Source organism: Larus michahellis, chromosome 4 (assembly GCF_964199755.1).
Source record: "Larus michahellis chromosome 4, bLarMic1.1, whole genome shotgun sequence".
In the NCBI taxonomy this organism is placed as follows: Eukaryota; Metazoa; Chordata; class Aves; order Charadriiformes; family Laridae; genus Larus; species Larus michahellis.
In genome coordinates this window covers 89,746,960-89,772,248 of record NC_133899.1, presented here as the reverse complement: position 1 = coordinate 89,772,248, position 25,289 = coordinate 89,746,960, and the positions used below count along the sequence as shown (strand labels likewise).

Genomic DNA, 25,289 nt, shown 5'->3' with positions numbered 1-25,289 from the left:
GGACAAATCTCAAATAGAGGCTCAGTTGTACAAAGCCTTTTTAATGCCCTCAGTTTGCACTAATATTCACAGATAATGAAGGTTCTAAATAATTTTCTCCATTGGCCCCATGTAAAGCTACATATTCTCCTTCTTCCCTTGGGCCTGGATCCTTCATTAGTTCCTTCAGAGGCTCATCCATCTGGTACTTGGGATGCCACAAAACACATGCATGGGCCAATGGAGATTGATGGAATCAGAAAGCCTGCTAATGGGAATTAGGACAACTATTGTTAGAAGCAAGCTGACAGATTTGAGATGCAAATTAAGACGACAGCAGTGAAGCAACAAGACATCAGTGCATGCCTGTTGGTATGTGTTTGAGATGCTGTAAACGAGCCAGTTCCTTGATTTAAGGTACAAATATGCAAGCCCTGTTTTCGGATGAAATTGGGAGGCACCGTTCCAGTGACTCCACTGGAGCACATCAATGGAGCACATCAAAAAAGACTTTGTGTTGTAGAGCGGCATTATATCTCAGTAGCGTTCTACAGCCCTGCCGTGCAGCTACGGATGTATAAAACCATGCCATGGATTGATTGTGTATGGGCAGGTATTCGCTAGAAACAACATCTTATCCTTTATCTGTTTCCCGTATTAGGGAAAATCTTTGGAAACCCAGGAGCAATTAGGTGTCGATTCCTTTCATGCGTATCTAGCTACCCTCTATTAATGCTGTTGTAAAAAACCTTTGCGTAAGAACACGTATGTAAGAATATCACCACCAAAATACGAACCTGGTTGTACCAAATATTTAAATGTAGTTGTTTGAGCATTGACTTCTGAAGTGTTTTATGAAATTCAAATTACTCCCTCTAAAATACACAGAAATTATATTGCTTACTGCATTTTGCTTTGATTCACCTTTGCTTTTTTTTTTTTTATTCCATTCTCAGAGCTGCTTTTTGGCTAATATTTAAGATCAGGTCTGCAAGCTTTCAAAAGTTAAAGTAGAGGGTGAAGGATTTAATTTTCGGAGAAGGTTTTCCACGGGAAGCAAAGTTCATGTTTAAACATACTCGGTTGAATCCTCCAAATCAATAGTGAAGAAAAAGTCATTTGTGTCTGCTGTGGATGGCCCTCCGCATGCTGCATCTCATTGTCACAAAGATGGTGATAATTTTCACGCCTAGAAACAGCTTTAGCTGTAGCCTGCAAAATACAAGCTTTTTTTTCTAACAAATAAGACTGCGTACTAAGAAAGCTGCTATATGCAGTGCAGGAGAGGTTTTTTTCTTTTTTATGTTATGGTGTGCTATGTGTAAAAGCAGCCCTGAAGATCCTTCCTCCTTTTTGTCGTGTGCCTGGGGTATCTGGAGATTATCCAAAGGCATCAAAATTGATTCAGGTCTAATTATTAGTGATACAGTTTTTCTTGTGTTCACCACCTGAAATTACATCACAGATGTTGAATCTTGAAATATACTTAATATCCAAAGCTGGAAAAAGAATTAATGTGATTACTATTATTATTTTTTTTTTAATGAAGGCTCCATAAGAGTTAATGATCGTACAGAGACAGTGACCGCAGTGCTTTCTGCTTACCTTTCTTAAGTGGAATAGCTGCATATTTAGGAAAAGAAAATTTTAAAATTAGCAATCACTAGGTCGTTCTTTTACCTTAGCATCCAAACAAAGAGCAAATCTAAAAAGACCTGAAACTAAACATCACTTCATTTGACTTCAGAGGAGATAATCTTCAGACTTCAAAACTGCTAATAATAATATAGAAGCATTATATGATGACAGCTTTTTGTATTTGCAAGTCAATTAAAATGCATTCAGAGCATTCTGTTTTATTTCAGTGCAAAATTTACGAGTCTATAAAAGAATCCATAAGTAATATATGCCTTAGTAATGCCATATAAACATAGTAGCTATATTTAAGTTCATGAAGGCAGAAATACTGGCTCTGTGCGTGCTCTGGAATTTGTTAGTGTATAGAATTGTTGGTTGGTTCCCTGTGAGAACCATCAATTTTCAGGACTTAGAATTGATGCTAAAATTAAACTTTAACCCATTCTGATAGTGCTTGTCCTACTGATGATGCCTGGGTTATTTTATGGAATATTTTACTTGGTAGGATACAACCAAAGTCCAGTCAGATACAAAAGCTGTGCCTTTTTCATTAGGGATGCAGACATTGTGTTAGTGTTAAATACTTATTCAGCTAAATAGAAGCGGTTTCAATAAGAAGTAAAATGTGCGCATCAGTGTTGTGCTGGGCAATCAGCACACCGTTACAGGAGGTGACGGGCACATTGTTTAGTGTAGGTGCTTTGGGTATGCCAGGATAGCCTATCTTACAGATATATCTAAATATTCTTCGAAACTTGCGTTCTGATTGAAATTAATTGCAGAATAGCTCTTTGCTGTAATTTTAAAAGTAATTTGCAATTACTCCAGATAACTATTCCAGAACAAATTCATACTGTGACTTACCTCAGTATAGCTTTTGTCTGCTGTCATGGAAATTGTACTATTACATTCACAGGGGAAGGTTACAGAACCTTGGGATCAAGCCTAGCAGTACTGTCTAGTGATAATTCCTGTCATAGTTTGGGTGGGACGTTACACAAAGGTTCGTTTTACTAATATTTGAGTGGCTGTTCGGTTAAAAGCTGCAGGTGACAACTCCTACGCAAATGTACGAACTCTGTTGAACAGTATTCGTTCATACGTTCAAGAGAAGTAATCTCATGTCCAAGGTATGCCCGAAGTACTGAATAATGCAGAATAGCTGCTAAGGTTGTAAGAGAAGGATTAATTCATTATTATGAAGTGTGTGGACTTATTTTTTGTATGGATGGTCTAACCATCCATACGTAGCCAATTTTGTCCTGTATAATGCTTATTGAAACACTTTTGATTTGTTCTGATTATAATTTTTCATGCACTTGCTGGAATGTCATTTGCTGAAGCATTTTTTTCACCAGGGACACATACTGGTACCTATATAAATGGGACACTGACAGCTGACTGGCCAACAGATTTAAAGTATTCTTTGCATCTTTTGAATGCTAGAGGTTCCTTTTCACTTATGCTTTCATATCATTTTGCCTTGCGGTTTCATATTATGAGTCCTGTTAAAATACATAAACCCAAATACTCTTTTAGCCCCAAGCTTTGATTCAGATCCAGCTAATGAAAGCACAACGTCAGTCACTGCTACTTTCATTAGAGACCATGGCTGGTTTCTTCTGTCTGCCTTAATACAACCTTCAGTCTCTGTGTAAATGGGAAAATTTGTAAACACTTAAAAGCATTTGAAGCAAATTCGCTATATTCATAGTGAAAAAAATAAGAAAGGTGATGGGGGGAAGCTCTTAGGACTTGCAGTCAGTTTGGCAAAAATCCTCTGCATTTCACATCTGTGGTTGTGAATTCACATCTTGCTCAATGCTGATGTAGAATTGAAAGCCTTTACGATCGCCTGTGACTTCTGGTTTCTGCTAACTGATTCCTACGGGGCAAACAGAAACAGAAGCTGTGAGTTGCCCATTGACCTCGGCCAGAAAGCTGTGCTTTTGCAGCTGTGAATTGGACGCGTTTCCAAGATCCCGTAGCATTTGGTGACTTGTGCTATGACCTGCACCACCACACTGCCCGTGGGCACACCACGCTGTTATCTCCTTCACTGCTATCTCTTTCTTTCCAGTCATCTCCGCAAGAAAGGCAACTTACCTTGTACCTGCTGCAAGCACTCTTCCCGGGAGCTAGGTGGAAGGGTCAAAGATAGGGTCCAGTTTATGGCCGAGGAACGGCCATCAACACGATTGCCTGGTGAATTAGGCAGATTCCTGCAAAAGTGCCAAATATCCCTGTTGGGCCACTTTGATGCATCTCCCCAGCTTAGGTTGAGTTGCTGAGGTCTTGCCCTGCTGGTTTCAAAAGAGGTGTAGGAGTTAAAGTTCAACCCGGCTGCCAGTTTGCCCCACCGCTGGCTTTTCTGGTTGCTCTTTATTCCACCTGCTCTTCACAGCACTTGCACCAGCAGGGAGGAGGTGATAATTGCATTCATCTAGTGAAAGGAGTAACCAAGAACCATAGGTGAGTTGGGAGTGGGTTAGAAGGAGAAAAGGTAGGGCATAAACCTGCCCAGGGGTAAGCAGAAATAGCACCAGGCGAACCGGCAGGTAGATAGGAGCAGAAACTCCAGTTCTTGTTACTCTTCTGATTCCCACCAGCTGTTTCTGGTCATCTACCTCCTAAATCACCTGTGGCAGAGAAGGCCAACAGCGTAAGAGTGGTGAGTAATTGGGAAATGATGAAGAATCAGCAGCTGGTGGACAAAAAAACTGCAGGTTCGCAAGTGGGAGGGAAAGTTGCCTTGGTTTAACGTAGCTTTTGAGAGGAAGTAAAAGCAGCTGTTTAAAAACAAAAAGGAAAAAAAAAAGTAGAGCACAACAAAATGCAGGAAACTGATAGTAATGAAATAAAGAAGCTACAAATCAGCTGAAGCTGATCAGAAGAGTACAAGGATAGCTGATGACATCTTGCAAGCTGACAGAAAGAGGACAAAAGAAATGATTTCTAGGTGAGAATGGTAATGTAAGCACAGTGTAAAAAAAGGAAGAGGATAAATAGAGGTAACATCCCAAATAGTTGGTGTGTTGGATGTAAGTTTTTCCTGACAGAAGAATTTAAGGTGGCTTACATCTTCATTTGCCATTAATTTTTCCATGTTCTAGAATGGTGTATTTCTTAGTTTATAGGGTTTATGGGGTTAACCTTTAGCGTACAGCGAGAACCAAGCTTGTACTCAAAGCCTGTCAATGTGTAGCAATACCCACAAAGCGTAGGAGTGTTGAGTAAATATTTTGGTTCTACATTTGCATAGGAAAAAAAAAAAAAAAAAAAAAAACAAACCAGAAAAAGTCAAAAGCAGAATCCTGGAAACAAGTTACTAACAGTTCAGGCACTTTCAAGTAGGTGAGTCCGGGTAGTTTGCATACAAAAGTTTAAAAAGAGCCAGGTAATAAGCTTTCTGGTTTGCTAACATTGGTTTTAAATACATCGTGTGACATTTTTGGAAGTTCTAGAGGACAAGGGGAAAAATGAGTGGGGATCGTTTCTGTATGATTAAATCTGAGATCACACTTTTAGAAAGAAATGTATACTCTGTGTGTGTGGAGGCTGATAGACCACCCTGGGGAACAGCGCAGTGGATTTAGTTGCAATCTTTTTCATATTAACGTCAACTCTTAAATGCATCGCTGTGGCAATAAAATTGTGCTGGGGCTCCTTGATGTGTGAAAAGGGGAATACCCCAAAAGAGTCAAGTTCTGTTTCTTCTGTGGCATTGTTATGACGGCTGTTAGAATATTGTGTGCCAAATTCGATGTGCCTAACTGAAGAACGACAGGGGATGAGATGGAGTTCTGACCAACGTCCTGAGAATACGGGACTGGTGTAGAAAATACAGAAAATAATAAGGACTGATGGGGGGCAAATCTGTTCAATTCATCAAATGGGATGTGAACACCTGCCCTTATGACGGTGAAAAAACGGTGGGAAACCGAACTTTGGTTCTTCAGTCTACCATACACAAGGCATTTCAGGGTCCAAGACTGAAATGGGAAACCAAGCAACCTAAGGCTCTAAGGCAAACGTTTTAACCACCTCAACAACTTCATTATTGCACTTGGGACATTAAAGATTGAAACTATATCTTGTCCTGCAAGTTGTGTTAGATGTCAGCCGCGGACGAGAGGCTTGAAAAGTAGTCTTGTGGATTGTACTTTGGAAAAATAAAAATAAATAAAAAAAAAATAGTTATCATCAGTTTCTCATCTAGATTTAAAAGCTGTATTCACTCTACAAGCAAATCAGTTGACGTGCAAACATCCATTCATATGTAGTGTTCACCTTTCCACCCAGCAGTGATTCAGATTCCAGAGTTTAAATCTCTTCTGTAGTTTAAAGGAGTTACCCGTCACTGTACGAGATGTCAGAGCAGTTGTTTTCTGCCCCCAGCTGTCTCTGGAGGCATGACCCGCTAGAAAACTCCAGCTGCCTTTTTTTTTTTTTTTTTTTTTTGATGGGTCTCAGTGTTTCACACATTCCCTTTGAGTGGACAACTACAATCCGAAAACCCTTTATGTAGCTAGCAGCAAGTGCTCTGGAAATAATCAGAATAAACATCCTTGGTATAGTTTTTTTTTTTTTTTTTGGCTTTATCTCCTCTTTTTTTGCTTTTCAGCAAATGAGAAGATTGAAGACATCAATGGCTGCCCAAAAAATAGGTCTCAAATGGTAAGTAGTGAAGTGGGCTGTTGCTTGCGTATGTGGTTGAGTATCAGTGAGAGTGTGTGACTTCAATGTCTGAGACTTTTAATAACAATTTTTCATTAGTCTTTCACAGTAGTGAGAGCAAAGGTATAATCTGAAGAACATTAATATTACAGTTCTTGCCCCATTGTACTCCACAGTAGTTGAATTAGGCCTTATCATTTATCGCGTACTTACAATCGATATTATTCTTACATTGGAATTTTATATTTCTGAAATATCACATCGTTAAACAGGAGTGTACAAAAATAAAACTTTGTCCCTCTGTATAGAGAGTAGTATTGAAAAAGCAGAATTAGGTATTTATTTTAAAGTTGGTTTAGGAGTTCCTGCATCCTTTGAAAAGAAATAAAATAAATGAGCAAACACACTAAATGAAAAAATTTCAAATTGTAAATTTCAAGATGTTTTATTTATGCAACTTGGTTTTGACTGGTAAGTTTTAATTTGTAAAAGGAAGTTGTTTTGTGTCTTGCTTGTATGTAATATTTAAAACTGAAGAACAAGAAATGAGTGCAGTAAAATTAAAAGCATATAGTAGTGTCTGCTGCGAATATTGGTGAAGCTAAAATTATAGGCAGAACTTTAAGAAATAAATAAGAAATAGGAAACTGATTTTTAAAATGCATCCTAGGAAAGGGTTGTTTAAAATTTATGGTATTTTAAAGAAAGTTATTTCCTCATGTATCTCGAGAAAAAACTCATTTTCCAATACGCATTCTAAAATCTCCCCTTTGCATTGCAAATGCTCACTTTGGGATACATGAATATCCATTCTGTGTGTGACACTATTTTAATGTTTTTCATTTTTATGGCTCTGTTCCCAACTGCTCCTACCTCCCCAACTGCACCTTGAGCACAGCCACTCACGTAGTTAAATGAAAGAGTAGAGATTTGATGGGAGTTTGCCATGTGAAGTCAGAAACCACACTGCGTTCTGCTGTTCTGTTTTGGCTTTTTGTTTTTTCTTGGAAGTTATCAATCTTGCTTCAACCCGTGGAGCGAGTGCTCCGTAAAAAGCAAGCCATCTAAAAGATTTATCATTGCTACTTTGAAGAGGTGGGTTGCTATTCTTGCTGTAGCCACAGCAGCTGTCTAGAGTATAAATAATTGAGGAAATTTTGACAATTACTATGATTTCATGTTCCACAAGTGTATCCTAAGAACTGAATTTCATTCAGGACTGGAGTCTGTAACAAATTCCAAGGCGTTGTAGCTAAAAGTCACTGTAAGTCGTTATGCTCAATGAAGGCGCGGCGTTGTTCTGTTGGATAGCTGGATGCACGCTATAGGTTGCTTATAGAAGTCGGATCTGGTTATAACCAGAGGTGTGCAGAGGGCATGTGCTGGCTCAGGGCTTGTGGAGAGCGCGGGGAAGCCGTGTTTGCTCTGCGATGCCTCCTCTGGGGCTCTGACGTTATTCTGGTTGCTCATTCAGGAGGGTGGAGTGAGTGGGACTCTCCCCCCTGCTCATGAGACCTAGTGCATCAGTCATAGCTAGGCATCCCCAGTGGTTTTCCTCACAGGAGAAAAATGAGGATTATGCTTATGGCTTGCTTTTGTTAAGCGTGCATGCTTACAGAGCTCTTTATTATCTTACAGTAAAGATACTAAGGCAAGGACGTAAGTGTCTTCATAGAGAGGGTGTTCACGCAATTGCTTGCAGTGTTGAAGGAGACAACCCTTCTCCAGCTCTTCTGTGTTTTAGGAAAAATGCATACATTGCAGTGTTTTGGAGGTTTTTTTTGGTGTTTTTCGGTTGTGGTGGTGTTCTTTTTTTGTTTTGGTTTTTAAAGATACGGCAGTCTTCGTCCTTTGCATTTTAATGTTTTCCTCTTCCCATGGCTTACAGCCATTCTCCAGAGTGTGGGAACTGGTGTTTGTGGTTGGGTACTTTAGGTTCAGGAGGGTGGCAGAGGCAAGGCTGTCTGGTCAGTTCAAACACTCAACCAGGTGATGTCTAGTCTTACTTTTTTCAAAAGTATCTTTCAGTTACAGGTGTCCATGTCTATATTGTAGCATCTGTAAGGTGGCCATCACAGATGAGCAGATTTGGGGGGGGGGGGGGGGGAAAGGCACCCTAAATGAAGATTTAACCTTGCTCATTAAATAGAGATACAGCAGAGCTTAGAGGGAAGCCTTCTACCATCCTCTTTCCCCCTGTGGGCGGTTATCTGCTTTGTAGACTTACGGTGCCGTGAGCAGAGACGCGTGTGAGCTGAACTGTGAAGAGCCAGCTCACGTCCAGCCAGATGTATTGGTTTAGAACGCTGGAGCAAATCTGTGTCCTCCAAGCCCATTAAAGGGGGTGTGAAAGCAAGTGTATTTGCTTCCATGTGGCACAGTCCTAAGCCAGTAAAGCCCGCCAAACCTTAGAGAGCTCAACACGGAGCCAGATCAGGTCTCTTGGCATTGCTGTTCCCATTGCTACAGTGTTGGAGAGCATCGTACGAATTTGAGCATGTTGAGCATTAGAGACAGCTTGGGTCTGTCAGGCTCAAAGCCAGTGCTAATAAGCCTTGTCAAATTAAGTTTAGTGTACTGCAGAACCATTTGGGACCATCAGTGCTTAGCAACCTAGTCCCAAAGCCAGAAATGGCATGACAAGGGACCCCCGCTGGCTCCATGAAAAATCACTTAGGTGAGAACCTATCCCCCCTCGTCATCTTGTCTGGGTTTCTCTGCGGTGGGGGAGTATCCCTGTCTTCCTTTGCTCCAGATAAGAATTGGCTGGCTTTTATATAATCTATTATAGACTATTCTATATCTTGTCCTCTGCATAAGAACTGTTTCAGGGTGGGGTTTTTTTCCAAACCTCTATATTTTAGTGCTGTAGATAGTCCTCTAAACAAAAGCCTCAAATTGTGATGATTAGTTCCAGCTGGCTGGCAGAAAATTCTGTGGTTAATAGAGGAGGTAGATGCATGGAGCATGGGACCAAGAAGATTTGGAGACTGTCACCATAAACTGCAATTTGGTTTTTAGGATGAAGCACAAGAAAATATTGGCATGGTTCTGGAGAACAGGGCAAAGGAGGGTGAAACAAGATCGTTCTCCTCTCCTACATGCTCCTGAAAAAAAAGATTGAGCTCAATAAACTCGAGTAGGTTTTATTAACCGAACGATCTCTGCTAATATTGTTTGGTTATAGAAAGACAGGGATCTTGTTCTTCCTTTCTTTATTTCCATTTGCCTCCTGTTTTGGGGATGATACAAGAGCTTAGCATTTGGCATCCTGCAGAATCTGGGCTGTCCAGGAGGGACTTTTTAGTCCATTCCCTTCTAGGTCACGTAGGTGGTTCTTATTGATGTGGGTGACTTTGCACAGGCTGAATGTTACCTGTTGGCAAAGGGTCCATATCACCTGCATTTGTAAAATGATAAAGTAAACATAAAATAGAGCAGTTAAGTGAGTTGTTACATGTTACAGAGCAAGTCTGGCTGTAATGGCAGCTTGTAGAAATCTTGTTCTATAGGGGCTGTGTTCTGTCTGTGAGGAAATATGTTGTGTAAAACGGTCACAGTTTTTGAAGGAAGTTTCACAGCAACCTTTTAGGACAGTGTGGCTGCCGAGCATTTGCTTATCTTGTATATTAATATATCCTTTTTGCATAGCACAGCAAGAAGGGAGAGAGAGGGAGGTTGTTGCTACCTATAGCGTGCAAGTCCTAAATCATAATAGGTGAGATAATGGTAAAGATTAGATGATACAAAAAAAGGCAAAGGACAAGATGTTTGAAAGATCAGAGCATTAAAGTTGGAGAGTGAGGCAAAGGGAAGAGAAGATCCGTATCAGCTAGAACAGCAGTGACTGAGGAGAGAGCTGAGTAAAGAAAGTTAGGTTTTAAAAAGTGGACTTGAAGACAAAGAAGAGAGAGGAGATACTTGCCCGCGAAGGGATGTGTTGGCAGACACAGGCAACAGTGTTGGCAGACACAGGCAACAGTTGAAACACAACTGAAGACGGGACTGGAAGAAGGGGTAGAAGAGGTAGCAGCAAGGTGTCTTCTAGGAGAGGTAGAGGGGGTTTGCCACTTTGAACGTGAAGGTAAGAAATATTGAATCTGGCAGTGGAAAGAGAAAAGGCGTATCTCTGCATTTAAGAAAGAAGTATGAGAAAAGACTAATGAGAAAATAAAATTTATTTTTTGCAAGGTTCAACACTTAAAAAAAAAATAATAAATCACAGGTGACGATATCGTAGAAAGAGCTGAAATGTTAGGTGTGAAAGCCTGAGAAGTGATAGTGTGTTACCCTTGTTACTGAAGCCCGAAGGAGTGGAGCGGTAGCAAAGCTGTCAGTGCTGAAGGGAAGAGGATGAGGAATCTGTAGGTGGGAAAAAGCAGACTCTCATCTTCCCCTGCTAAGCCTGGGGAAGTTGTCGGACACCCAAGACAAGAATTTGGAGCAACAGAAGGGAGAACGTAGGCTGAACCAACACCACAGTGCTCTTTTAGAAATAGAGTAGGAAATAACTGTGGTTCTCATGCGGCTTTATGGTTGGGTTTTATTATTTTTAAGGATGATCACTTTATGTATATAAATATCTGTATTATCAAATTACAACGAGGAGGTATTTATTTTTTTGTGTGTTAGCCAGAAGTTTTTCAAGAATCATCTCTTTCTGATGCAGATATCAAGCTGTACTAGTAAAATAATACTGTTCAGTCTTTCTATTACTGTTTGTCTTGCAAACGTGAAGAATCACGTAGTGCAGGGTCAGAGCCTGCGTTTCTTCCCTAGGACTTTATAAAAGTCGAGCTGAAGGCCACGTTTTCATGATGCTGACTTCATTTGCAGGGCAGCCTTACTCAAGTGATGGCAATTTGACTGTTATTTTAATATTTGACTGATTTCTTGTATTCTGAAAGTGAGCTGTCCTACAGTGTGTGTGACGCCCAATTTTTTTGTTCGTTTTTTTTTTTTACTTAAATAAAAAAATATTTAGTAATTGTTTGTGTTTTTCTCACAGAAAATAATTCTGTCTTGGCTTTTGAAGAGCAGGCATCCACTTTATCCTTGCTCCTCTAAACCTTTTGAGCGTTTTCAGACACCTGGTGGTGTCTGAACGTTGCCATTGCTAGCTGCAGTAAATCTGCAAGGTGGTTGCTCCGACCCCGCTGGGTTGGTGGGGCTGAAATCTGGTCGATCGGCTCCCCAGGGCCGAGGAGGACTCTGCTGCTGGGACAAGTGCTGCGAATTCAGGGGAGCAGCTCCGCCGGGAAGATCAAAAGCATCCCAAGCGTTTTTGTTTCCCCTCTGCAAATTCCTGGCGTGGGATTTTTGGAAACATATCCCAGTGGATAAATATAGCCGTATATTTTCAAGTAATCCTACTCCGAGGTTGTTTTGAGCAATGTAGTAAAGAGAACTTTTCTGTCTTCTGGTGAGCTTTTCCCCTTGCTCCACTTGGGGAGCTCGTATTTTACTGTCGGTGTATGTTTAGAAATTTAATCTGTTTTAATGTTACTGTAGTAACAAATGGGTATCTTTTTGTCCTAGCCCGTGGTATGTTTCCTCGCAGCTGGAGGTTAGCTGGAGGGGAAGGTGTTGCCCGGCTGGAGGGGAAGATGTTACCTGGAGCCGTCCCAGAGTGGCCAGTGGCAGACACCAGCTTAGCTCCTCCAATGGCCTGTGGAGGCGCTCGGCCAAATAATCGAGTTTAGGAATGTTTGTTTTCTCTAAGCTTCCTGTGTTCCTGTTGATCATGTACGAAACTGTGTTGTCACATAGACAAGAAGGATTTACTACGGAGGTGATCTGACAGGTTGCTTGTACTTAGAAGTCCTCCTTCCTCACCTTATAATGACTTTTATATTGCTCCTAGATGAATTCATTTCACTTTTTTTTTTTTTTTTTTGTTTCCCCCAGAGATCCAGACTGTTATGCTATTATGCATACCGTTTGTGTATTGTTATCAGTGAGACAGGCCTGGTAGGACCATAGCTTTCTGTGTTGCAGAGCTTGCAGCCTAAGTAAAGCCACAAGCCGCCCTCTCATCCCCCCCATCGCCCTACACAGAAAATAACACGACAAATAGAGCTAGACTAGATTGGGAAAGGCCAATGTGTACATCTCCCTGACATAAGGCACGATAAAGTGTCACTAAACGGATATTTGTTTAATTTCTGGAGGGGTAGGCTTCCAAATCTCCTCTGCGTGCAGAGATGGGAGATGAGGCAGTACGTGCATGCTGTTCTCTCCGTTGGGTGCATGTACGCGGTGCCTTTGGAGACATTGCTGATGACAGTCTGTCATTCCCATAAGGGATCGTCTTCGTGGTCCCCAGTGGTGTGCCCCAGTTCTTTGCCCTCTACAGGGATGCAAGAACTTGGACATCGTCTGGCTTTGAAACAGTGTGAGATTCCATAAAGGAAGAAGTCATTCTCATGGAAAAACTGGAGGATGTGAGCTTAACTAGAAAGCCAGAATTAGATTCTATTTGATTAGTTACTTCACTGTTAAACTGAATTATCACGTTTTGAACACGGTGAGGGAGGGTGGAAATGAAGGTTTAACGGGACTCGTTACGCCCCTCGTTATGTGTGTACTGAGCACAGAAGTGGTTTCTCCCCATCTGTTCCTGTCTTCGGCTGTGCATAAGCAGAGATTTAGTGCAAGAATGTACAGTTAGTGTGGTATGTGCTAAAATCCAGCTGAGCGTCCGTTGGGACCAGCAGAGAGTTTTATCTATATCCTAGATTAATGATTGTCTAGAGGCAGGGTACTCTGCTGATACTTGTTTTGCAAAGTTGAACTTGTTGTTGCTTAACTAATTGTAATTGAGTTAAGGACGTCTCAAGATTTTAAATTAGGTTAATGCCCAAACTGTCCTTTCCTTTAAAAACCCAAAATAATGCCATTGTAGTAGAGAGGGTCAACTCTTCACGTACATGTAAAAACAGTGTACCCATGATAACAGATTTTTGTTTCTGGGGCTAGATCTGTTACAACCTGGCTTCAGAATACAGATTAGCTTTATTTGCCCTGACGTTACATCTGCTATTTCAGTTCTATGATACCAAGTTCTGTCAAAATCCAGAAACTTAATTTTGACAGACGTTTTTATCCAAACATTCAGGAGCAGCATATAAGCACTTGGAACATCCTATTATTTTCTTTAAAAAAAGAATACGTTTTGATTGGGATAACTACAAATGAAGATGTATTTTAAACAAAGCAATAATAGTTAGTATTTACATCCTTCTGGGGAAAATGGAATTTTCAATTTTGCCTTGATACTTCTAATATATAATTATGTTTAGGAAATAGTGCAAATGAGACATTATTTGAGGGGGTGTGCCCCCCAAGCCCCAAAACTCCGGGGTTTTAAGGATTGTCAATGTAATGACTTAAGATTTTAAGGCTCTTCCTACACTTTGACACAAAAATATTGAGGAATATATTTGCCTTAAGTAACAGCTTGCTGTAAGCAGCTTGTGTTAGGCGCTTTCCTCGTTTGTGCGTTGTATGTGAAGTCTGCTGGGGTATTGCATAGGAATTTGTGAAACTTTAAAAACTTTCACATGAAATCAATCTCCTTTTTCTCCTTTGAAAACTAATATACTGGCCGTAACTTGGAGCCTCAAGTTAAATGGAGAGCACCGGTTTCGGTATTAGTAGTGAGTCTTTTGGATAAGCTCATAAAACCGCCACATCGATCACTGTAAAAGTAGGCAGCAGAGGTCTTGCATCATAACACGAGAAAATTCCCGTGGTTTCTAAGTGAAGGAACCTACAGTAAGTTTAATTCTGATTATTGTTTGAGGAAAACCAGCTGTATCTGCCACAAGGGCAGCACTTAGTTATAATTTACCTTGTGTATTTCACTTGGCAGAGTTGGACGTACAGCTTTGGCTGTGGACGGTTTCCATATTCAAGTCTTTGTCTAATGTAGTCAACGTTCAACGTGTATCGGTGCCCACCTACAGGTCTCCATTTACAGGTTACAGGCTGAGGATATTTGTTTGGGGGTTTTCTGTTTCTCGTGTGCCAGGGCATAGCTCCTTTTCTTTCTAGTACTGACAAGAATAGAAATTGCAATTGTTATTATATGACAAGCGTAAAAACTTGTGTGGGTCTGGTGCCCAGTGTTGTCAGAAACGCATAATTACTGTAAGGTACCTTTGAGAACAGAGGGAAATCTGAGCAATATACCTGGGAAAGTAAGAGTGGAATAAGAATTAAATAAAAGTATTCTGATCAACATATAGGAATTCAATGAAGCTGTTAAATTTGTGTCTGCTTGACTGCCATGTGTGTAGAGGCTAGGAGGAAACGAAGAGTGGGCAGGTCTGGTGGGAATGAAAACGATGACGTGAAATGGCGTCCTTTACAAAAGCACTTAGAAATCAGTAAATATGTGTGACCAGTAGCTTTTAATCCTGCTTCCCCAGCAAGAGGCTGAGTCTTACTGGTGTAACAAAGCAACTGCTGTTGGTCTGGTGCTTGGACGTTACGCGTGTGCAATACTTCTTAGCCATGACGCCTTCTGCTCCCATCTTACCAGCTAGCAAATGCCACCCAGAGATTCACGTTAAGAGGAAGCTTTCAGGTATCTGACTGAAACGTGCATTTTCCTTCTGTGAATATGAGAATGAGAGGTGTGACGCTTGATACGTTATGCCTGAACAGAAGTTTAATTTTACGGGTTTTTATTTTTTCATATCCTCTCCTAATTATATGAAAGGAGGAGGAGCCCCCCGGAGGTGGGCATCCCCTCGGGTGCAGGCTCAGCCGTCCTCAGTTTAGGTTTAGGGACGTTTCAGAATAAATAACTGTCGTATAGGCTGTGGGACTGATAATGCGCTTTGATAGTTGACTATATGTCAAACAGTTTATGGGCAGTCGTTCAAAATTGCAAATTAATTTCATGCTGTTGGCCAGGAAGTGTAAGAAGGCAAGGCTCAGTTTTGGACGCTGCCGGTAACGTGTCCAAGTGAGATAATCACTGCGGATGTCTGTCCTTGGTTTTCCTTCTCCTTTTGCACAGCTTTCCCCTGTTTTGAGTAGGCGGGAAACGCGAGCATCCAACTGACATCGTTCCTGCTTTGCTTCTGCTGCGTTAAACATTGCTGGCAAAGCAAATGAGAAATCAGAATTGTCAGCCAAAAACCAACTGTAGCTCGCAGTGAAAGAGAAAATCCATGCTCCCCTTTGGCAAACCCAGTCTTTTCACATCTGCTTAAAGGGTTTAAGCAATGTGTGGACTTGGCCGAGAGAGGGCCCATAGAGTATCAGTGACAATTTGCTGCGGAATACTGTAAATTCAACGAGGCAGCTGTACTTTTTCGGAAGTCACCGTCATGCAAGGTCATTAGGTCTTTCCTTAGCCGAGATCTTTCCAGGAACCTCACTTCTGTCCTACGCACACACATCTAACTGGTTTGACTATCATGCTGCTACTTCAGAGTAGCTTACTATCTCCAACCCTGTATGCACTGGGGGATCTTTCTCCATAAAACAATATTTTCACATTATAAATAGTTAGTTCTTGTGTTAATGTAGCAGGGGCTGGAGTTCAGAATCTGTCCTTGGAGCTTTTATAGGTAAAATTCATGAAATGTTGCGCTGTTGGAAACTCTTCTCTTTAAACAAGCGACACGATTTCTGATGCATTAGACTAATTCAGCCAAGCTTGGGGTTATTCGTTCAGGCCACTGGCCACCAAACAGTGTTTACACCTCAAGCTATTTGACATACGAGGGTTTCAGTAGCTTTCTTGTCTTCAGTTTTTGTAATAGGAAAAATCAGTGATTGTATCCCAACATCACTGTTGTCATTTTTGGTACTTCAAGGAGTAGAAGACAGCTCCCTGACTGAACATTAAACGCTTTTGCCTCTTATGAGACCAAGTGAGCGTGAGCCCTTTTCCACTGGATCTGGGTAGAGTCACAAATCACTTTTACGTGGGCCACCAGCCAGTCATCGTGTGGGAAGCACTCTGAATTTCTATCAACACTAAGCTTTAATCATTTCAGCTATAGACCTGCGTTCTGCATTTCACTTTCTTCTTGAATTTCCCCAGATTTCTTTCTGCCTTCTTTCTTGGGCTGTTTTTTTCCTTCAAAATCAGCTAATTGCTTGCATTCCTGTCATTCTGCTGTGTGACGTTGTTAGTATCACAGATGATACTGCATAAATGTTAACAGAATCATTGATGCTTTTTTCGTCCTTCAGTTGTATTTTATTTTTTTTTTTTAGTGAATTCCATGTACATGCAATGCTGTACATCCCCCTAAGATCTTACCATAGTACTTTATTTTCTGAATGTAAGAGGGCTGCTTTTGCAAGCCTCTGTTATTACCTCTTTACTTCATCGTGCCTGGTTTTAAGTAGCGATATAGAATATTTTCCTGTTTCTGTAGTGTTTCGATTCTTTAGAGTTCTTGACTGTAAAATCATATGTAAAATAATCATATGTATATCTATGTAAAATCATAGATTTTTGGTATTCCACTTCCTGCAGTCTCTTTTCTGCATTTTATATTACCATATATTTTTTTCCCCCCTCGTTCTTTTTCTATATCAATATAGAAGCAAAAACCCCCTACTTCTTGCAGCCTTTAGCCAGGCGTTACAACTGGTGCCGCAAGGTAGCCCACGTGTCCCAGGGCAGCAAGGTCCAGGTCACTCAGCCTGCGTTCCAGATACACACCTAAAGCCTTAGTGCTCTGCCGGGGTGTCACCCATCAGTCTGGGCACGGGAGCCATAGACCTTAATTAAATGGCTAAAATGCTCTCTAAAACCGGTGGCTTTGTCCCGGGGAAGTGGTGGTAGGGATTTTAAAGGGGGCTCCTTGAATCTGAATCAGCTTTGCAATGAGCATGAGATTAGGAAGCCAGCAAGGAAGACTGTGTATCGCCAAGAATGAAGGCACGGATGGGGAACTTGCTACCCAGAAGTAAATTTTAATCCTGTGGTCACTCTGTCCTAAAAGAGATCTGAACAAAGATGAGGGACCGGGGAAGAGAAGCAAAGCAGGACTGAAAGAGCTCCTTTGAGTTGCTTAGTTGAGACGAGATATTGCTTATTTTTACTCACTAACCTGAGTAATCCTCCTTATTAGGAGAGGAGAAATCTACCCACAGCTGCAGAAGACTAGAAATGTTCTTGGAATGGTGAAGACTTGTTAAGTGCAGCTGGTAGAAGTGGATTGATGCTTTTGTGTGGTATTTATTCTTGAAAAGGTAAACTTCGGCTTTCTGGCAAAGTCCCAAATCACCTCAATAAAAGAGCCGTGTTGAAAACTTGAAAGGGTTGTTGAGCACTGAGGAAGGAAATGAGTAGAGGTTGACTGTCGTATCACGTTGAACTGTGGATAAATGAACCTTTGAACTGCACCCTGCTACAAGCTCAAGGGTCTGAACGTTACAGGAAATGTATTCTTTTGGTATCTCTCTGGGTTTGGAAGTATATAATACGACATATTTTGTAAACTTTGAGATAGCATGTCTCAAAGTATAATGAGGCTGATAAATTTTTGAGTACATCAGTGTTTATAATTGTTGAAATTACAGCTAGGTAATGCCAATATTTTATTTCTTTTTTTACCCCTGATAGAGAATGTTTTTATTGTTATGGACAATAAATGAAAGTGCCTTGAGAGCAATCCATGCTGAAGGTTTTCTGGCAGCTTCCCTTGTGCTTTTTTATTACCTTGAGAAGATCGGGAAGCGCAGGTCGGGTGCTGGGAGCTCAGCCTGCAGAATGCCACACAGCCCTCACTTGTGTATTTTTCCGAGGGCAGGCAGGAGCTGACAGGGAAGCTGGATCTTTCACGTTCCTTTTTGACATCTCCAAACTTCACAGGAGAAAGGTAGTTACGTGATAGTGAGTGTGGGGCTTGGCGTCTCTCTACTTCCTTATCTATAAAGTAAAAGCGGTGTTTTGGGAATCAATAAATTAAAGTTTGCAAGCTGTTCAAACATGGAGACCCTTTTTTATCACTTACTGATTACCATGATAAAAGCAAAAATTGCTCAGTGGTGTTATCCAAGTGTCTTCTGTGTAACCACACGTGAAACACGTGATATTTCCTACAACGTTGGTTGTTGCAGCTTCTCGAGGTGTCTAAGCAAACGCGTGTGCATAGAAGTGCTGTGGTCTGATGGGGCTGGCATCTCTGCGTCTTCTGAATGCGACGGCAGAGCTTTGGCGGTAGCTTGGTGGGAACCTAGGAGTAAAGCTACCGCAGGATCGCTATTGTGGTGTTGAGATACAGGGGGGAAAAAATGCCTAACTCGTCCACCCCTTCTGGAGTTCTCTTTGTTAGGTGGGATTTGAATGCAGTCGGTATAGAGCAGCTGTAGTCGGTAACAGTCAGACCTGTTGTGCGGAAGACCCTACCTGATCAAAATTCACTTCATCCTGTGCAATTTAGTACCGTTGTACCATCTCTCTGAGGGGCAGGATTTACCCCACAGTGAGCGACCAGCATTGCCTGTCATTTCTGACACGCGGAGGATGTTGTGAACGGCCATTTTTTGGATTCCAGCTGAGGTTTCCAGTTACAGTTTTTATATTTGACTGCTTTTGTGGCTGGAAACTTTTGCCAGCTGTCAACTTAAGAGCAAGTGGCAATCTGCCTTCTCAAGCAAATGTGGCCTCCCTGTTTATTTTCGGTTTCATGTTTGTTAGACTTATTGTAGCTTAAAAATCCTGGCATAACATCCTTGACCCTTCGGTAAGATATGTAGCCATCCTTTTTCGTGGTTAGAGTATTGAATAACTTTTGCTTCATGCAAGTACAAATAACAGAAAGTCCTGACGCACGTAATACGCGATCAATTTAGGACCTTCGTAACCGAGGAGGTTTCACATTATGGTTTCCCACATAATGAGTGAAGGGACTTTTTATGTGATACAAAGACTGAGTGCAATAAAGGGTGGCAGGAGATTAAAGTAAATGATTATTACAATGCATTTTCTTTTGTGTCTCTCTTTTTTTTTTTTTTTTTGGTTGTTTGTTTGTTCTTGAACAGATTGAAAACATAGATGCATGCCTGAGTTTCTTGGCCGCCAAGGGGATTAACATACAGGGGCTGTCAGCAGAAGGTGAGTCAATTTAAAATTTAATTTTAAGCGAGCAACCTGAATTATTTAACCAGCACATGGAGAGTAATGGAAGATTAAAGTAAGACGGATAATTTACACTTTTGACAGTCTTTACTCGTGTTTTTTTTCCCCATCTCAGTATGAAAGGTAGGTAAAATATGTATCTAATCTTCACACAGTTGACTTGTAAAAATAATCAATGAGACCAAATTAGAATTCAGTCACTTCTTTGTTTCTTTCTGTTAAAACCCAGAAATTTCTCATCTAACTTCTATAACTGGCACATTGATCAGAGTGTAGATTTTACAGACACTGAGAGTGAGCTGCTGACAGCTGTTTGCGTTTTGAGAGAGAAATTTACTTCCTCATTCTTCAGTTATTCTCTTACCTGAAAAAGTATCCTGCTTTATTTTCTTTTTTTAAAGAAAGATTTAAAAAAAAAAAATTGTTTCCAAATGCACAAAACAATAAAATACCAATGTTTTGAACGGAAAAAAAAAAAAAAAGGACATTTTGACCTCTAATTAATCGCTCTGCTTTTGAAGACCACCAGAATTTTTCTGAAACCCAAACATGACTTAGCGTACTATATTCCTTTATGGCAGTGCGTGATATATGTCAGATGTGGAGCAGGTACCTTTTGCCTCAGAAGGTGTTTAACTGCCGTCTTACAAAGAGATCAAACAGATTTCTGCCATCCTCAGCACCAGTTTTCGCTTGTACTTTCATTTAAATACGCTGGAAAAGCAATTGGGTTTGGTAGCTGCTAAGGCAAACCTTGAATATATTATATGACATCTCCTTCAGTGCTTCAACACAACAAATAATTGGATGTGTGGCATCAGGTGAGGCTTTTAAGTTAGATTTGGTTAGATTTGCAAAGACTAAGGCCCTTTGCAAGCTTAGTTTTGAGGAGGAGGTTGTATCATCAAATCATGCATGTACGTTTACTTGGGTGTGAATAACTTCATTGCCTGTATGTTTAAAGCTGTGTTTTCTTCCTGTGAGGGAATCCTGTAGCTCAAACAAGGCAGGCAAGAAAGGATGTGGAGGTCTGGTGGGCTGACCCTGGCCAGCAGCTAAGCACTGGAGAGAACACAAAGAGCAAAAGTGAGAAAATCACAGAATGGGTAAGGGTTGGAAGGGCCCTCTGGAGATCATCCAGTCCAACCCCCTGCCAGAGCAGGGTCACCCAGAGCAGGTGGCACAGGAACACGTCCAGGTGGGTTTTGAGTATCTCCAGAGAAGGAGACTCCACCACCTCTCTGGGCAGCCTGTGCCAGGGCTCTGCCACCCTCAAAGTAAAGAAGTTTTTCCTTATGTTGAGACGGAATTTCCTGTCTTCGAGTTTGTGCCTGTTGCCCCTTGTCCTGTTGCTGGGCACCACTGAGAAGAGTCTGGCCGCATCCCCTCGACCGTTGCCCTTTAGATATTGATAAGCATTGATGAGATGCCCTCTCAGTCTTCTCCAGGCTAAACAGACCCATGTCTCAGCCTTTCCTCATAAGAGAGGGGTTCCAGTCCCTTGATCATCTTTGTAGCCCTTCACTGAACTCTTTCCAGTAGTTCCCTGTCTGTCTTGAACTGGGGAGCCCAGAACTGGACACTGCATGGGTCAAGATAAAGATAGTGTAATGAGTGAAGGAAAGAGGAAGAGAAAAGCAAAACAAGCGATGCAAAAGCAATCACTCACCACCTCCCACAAGCAGACAGATGCCCAGCCAGTTTCCAAGCAATGACTACTCCCCAACGCCCTCCTGCCACCCACCGCTGTCTTTATTACTGAGCACGACGTCATATGGCGTGGGATATCCCTTTGGTCAGTTGGGGTCAGCTGTCCTGTGTCCCCTCCCAACTTCTTGCCCACCCCCAGCCTGCACGCTGGGGGTAGATTGTGGGGAAAAGAGAAGGCCTTGAGGCCGCGCAAATATTGCTCAGCAACAGCCAAAACACCAGTGCCTTATCAACACCGCCTCAGTCACAAACGCGAACCCCAGAACCACGCACTTTATGACCGTGATTTGAGGTCTCAGCTGAAACACGCTTTCCCGCATTGACGATAAATTATGCTTATGAAATGCAGGCCAGAAAACCACTGTGGATGGACTTTATGGTGAAACCATCGTGTACACAAGTTTTATATATGTACATTGCATTTAAGAAATACTACAAAAGCATAAAAACTTTCATAAAATTACTCTAAAATTAAAGCTATTATTTAAAAAAAACCCTGTTATTAAAAGTTGCAATTTAAAATTACATTTTGACAATTTGGAAAATAGCTTAAAGAATTCCTCCCTCATTCTAGCCGATGAGATCTTACAAGCCACTTGAAAATGTGTCTTTGAAATGTAATTTCGCTAAGTTTGAGGTGGTTTGTAAGTGTGGAAAGCAAAGCCGCAGATATTTAGTACATGTTGTTCTAACCTGCTGTTACCACAACCAGTAGGATCGGTAGTAGGGTTAGCTGCCTTTTTCTGTGGTGTAATCCTTAAGCTGGGTTAGAACGCCGATAACAAATATTTGCCTGCATTAAATGCCTCAGTAGCTCAGTTATAATCAGGAGGATTCTCAAGAGAAGAAAGTATGAGCTAAAACTCCTAGCAGTGGAAAGTTTCTTTACCAGGAAGTAGTTAAAAAGAAAATGCAACCTGTAAAAGCCAATTTCGACCTTGACGTGATATGTAAATATTTAAAAAATATAATAAATTTCACATTATTTACCCGTCTTGATACAATGCAAAATCTAAGAAAAATAGCGGATTAGTTGATGGGAAGACTGGCTCAGTGTGCAAAGTTGGCAGCGTAGCGTTGTTCACGCTGGGGAGGGGACAGCATGATTAATGGTCGTTGCTGTCCCGCCAGATCACAAGGCAGGCTCAGCAGGATAGAGGTTATCCCACGGCTTCTGCTGATTTTGTATTTCTTCCTTTCTTTTATGCTGTCCAGGAATTAACATATTAAATCATACGGAAGCTAAGAAGAGACAGTAATGTTTGCTGCCAACATACGAATGAGAACACTTACTGGCTCCATCACTGATACGGAAGGAAAAGAGCGAGAGCTAGATAGGGGGAGCAGGAACAATTTTTATAAATGATGTTAAAAGACTTGAATTCAATAAATTAATTTTCTGTTCTTAGTCACTCCTTAACCGTGCTGAGGAAGGAGGGGGAAACTGAACCAGATAGAACACAGAATCACTTAAAATGAAGTGTGCCGTAACCAAACAAGCCAGTATTTGCGTGCAAGTTGCCAAGACCTGCTAGGTCAACTGCAAATAACTTTGTTTACTTCACTGGCAGGTCTTCATCTAGGAGGAATCAGAAGAAGATTATGATTGCTTCCAAATGGGAATAAACATTGAAGTCTCTCCTGGGTTGCTTGAGAACACGTATTTTTCAATAGTGCAGTTTTAGTATGGAGGGAAGCCAATGATTCAAAACTGGCATTTGGATGACTCCTAAATTTTGAAATAATTTGGGACTTCATATATCGTATCTTTCCAGTATTAAAAAATCCTGCTTTGATATGTGCATGCCACTTAGACATAGTCTTTTTTTATTGCTTTATGCAGGGAAGATGCTAAGGATCTGCAGTCACTGATGATGACCATACTATGCTAGAGACAGGCTTTCCCCAGCAAAGTGGAGCCAAAAAGGCATTTCCTTCTCCAAAGATTCTTAAATCCTAAAATCTCCATGTGTAGTTACTAAAGAAAACTACAGGGATACTGGAAAACTCTTTACTTTTCTTGCTGCGTTTTTTTATTGTCCATCATCCATACCCACACCCATCCACATCCATACCCACTTGTTTCCACACCGAGCTGGGTTTTAGACTCCTGTAATTGCAGCTGCCCAGCTAAGATTGCCCTCCTTCACACAATATCTCCTCCCTGCCAAGATTTTGAAGATGATGGAGAACATAAATGTGCAGTAGAAACTCAAACTGGTGTCACAGATGGCAGCTGCACCTCTGCTGGGTAACAGATTAGCTGGGTAACAATCAGCTGAGCCAATCCTGAAACCATAAAGTGATGAAAGAAAACGTCTCGCTAGACTTCGGAACAGCCACGATTCAGCTTAGACTTTTGCCTCTGAAAATGACATTCGCACTTCTGTAGGTAAATGAATCTCAGTGGCGCACTCTGCAGTTCATCCATTTTGGGTCTTTTAGGTCCTTTCCGGTGTCAGGGTGGGATTTTTGTTTCCACAGGACAAATATCCCACAGCACCGTTTTAAACATACCCGAGTAGGGCACTTAGCACGCTGCTAAATTTCGATGATACCACACTGAGTACAGTTACGTACAGTCTTCAAAAAATTACTCTTTAATTACTCAAAAAGTGCCTGCAGATCTAGCGTGTGTGGTGGGAATTAATTCCTCCTTGCATTTCCCTGCCTCATTTCTATGAAGTTCCCAGTATTCGTAATCAGATCACATTCCTCAGCAAAGTCTACGAAGTTCATCCCGGAGCTGTTTCGGTAGCTTTGAATCCCTAAAGTCAGCTTGGAGTCCCGTCAGGACTAGAGCAAGTGCTGACTGAGGTTGCGTCTGTCAGGACTTCACGATGTGTCCTGGATCGACTGTGAAGTACGTCACCTTCTCGCCTTCCTCAGACCTGCTTGTGATTATTTTGGCCCTTTCTCTCCTTTCCCATCATTCACCGTGGACGGAATTTTGTGCTTTTTTTCATTTTGTTCTGCTCAGCAGCCTGTCTTGTCTCACCTCTTACATGAACTAAGAAGGGTTGATGGGGACTGCATGCAGAATCCCTCAGTGGTCAACCAGAAGAGGCCTAGTGTAAAGCAACAGAAGCAGACATCCGCTATATCTAGGGGTGAAGAGGACATAGATATGACAGCCCTATTTTCTGGCAGGATAGATGCGAGCTAAGAAACGTGCAGAGATTCTTAATTTCTACTCCTGGTAGCCAGTTTGGCTAACCAATCTAGTCTAGGTAAACTAGTTCTGTTTTTTCTAGTCCTACGTGCTTTGCCGAAGCAGATACAAAAGAAGCATTACAGAAGCAGATGCAAACAAGCTTGACTAAATAAGTGATAGGCAAATTTGCTTCATCATTGGTTTGCTTTGATCTGTATTCTGCACGCAATGAGTAGTTTATGATTTGCACCGATTTCATTCACAAATGTTAGAGGAACCACGCAATGACACCTCTCTAGTAATCTATCCAGCAGACCTTTCTTTTCTTTACCTGTTCTTTGTCCTGAACCGATTTTTTTTTTTTTTTTTTTTTTTTTAATTTCCACCAAGTCTAGTGTATTTTTGTGAAGACAGAGAAGGGCGATTGGCAAGCGACTAGTGGTGGAAGCTCCAGCTGTGGGTGAAATAAGCAGGAACGGAAATACTCCAGGGTGGAAATTTCCAAAGGGCAGATTTGTGGGGATTCTCCGAAAACCAAATTCCAGTTTCCTCGCAAAATGTCTAGGGTGTTTGTTTCAACTATACAAGATAAGTCATTTTGAGCTCCAAATTTAAAATGGGCGGGTGACATGCCTGTCCTTATTTAGGTTAATGTGCATATTTAAGCTGATGCACGGACTGGGGGGGACTTAAAGCAGGAAGCAGTTGAGAGCGATGGGCAGAGCGCGGGGCGAGGTTGAAGTACTCTTTGAAATACTCTTTTTGTGCAAAGTGCGGGGGCAAACTGCCAGGCGAATTACCTCAGTCTGTCTGCAAGATAAGAGAAACAAAACTACCTCTGAAAGTCCTGTTTGAAATAGTTTGCTTAAAACCCAGAGGGAAAGAGACTGCTTCTTTTGAAACTCATTAAAGGTGGTTTTCTTTTGATTATTAATTTTTGGTTCACCTTCTATAAGAGGTTAAAAGCAGGTTGTTCTTCTGATAAATAGAGCAGAAGAGAGAGAGACACAGAAA

At 41.3% G+C, this 25,289-nt stretch overlaps 1 protein-coding gene across 2 annotated transcripts in view; it reads left to right on the top strand.

Annotated features, from left to right (window-relative positions):
- NAV2 (neuron navigator 2) overlaps positions 1–25,289 on the top strand; it is a 233,295-nt gene that overhangs the window by 67,706 nt on the left and 140,300 nt on the right. For both annotated transcript variants that reach the window (XM_074586322.1, XM_074586321.1), the window contains exons 3-4: positions 6,242–6,294; positions 19,315–19,387. In XM_074586322.1, coding sequence (XP_074442423.1) covers positions 6,242–6,294; positions 19,315–19,387 — 126 coding nt within the window. The remainder of the gene's footprint in view (positions 1–6,241; positions 6,295–19,314; positions 19,388–25,289) is intronic.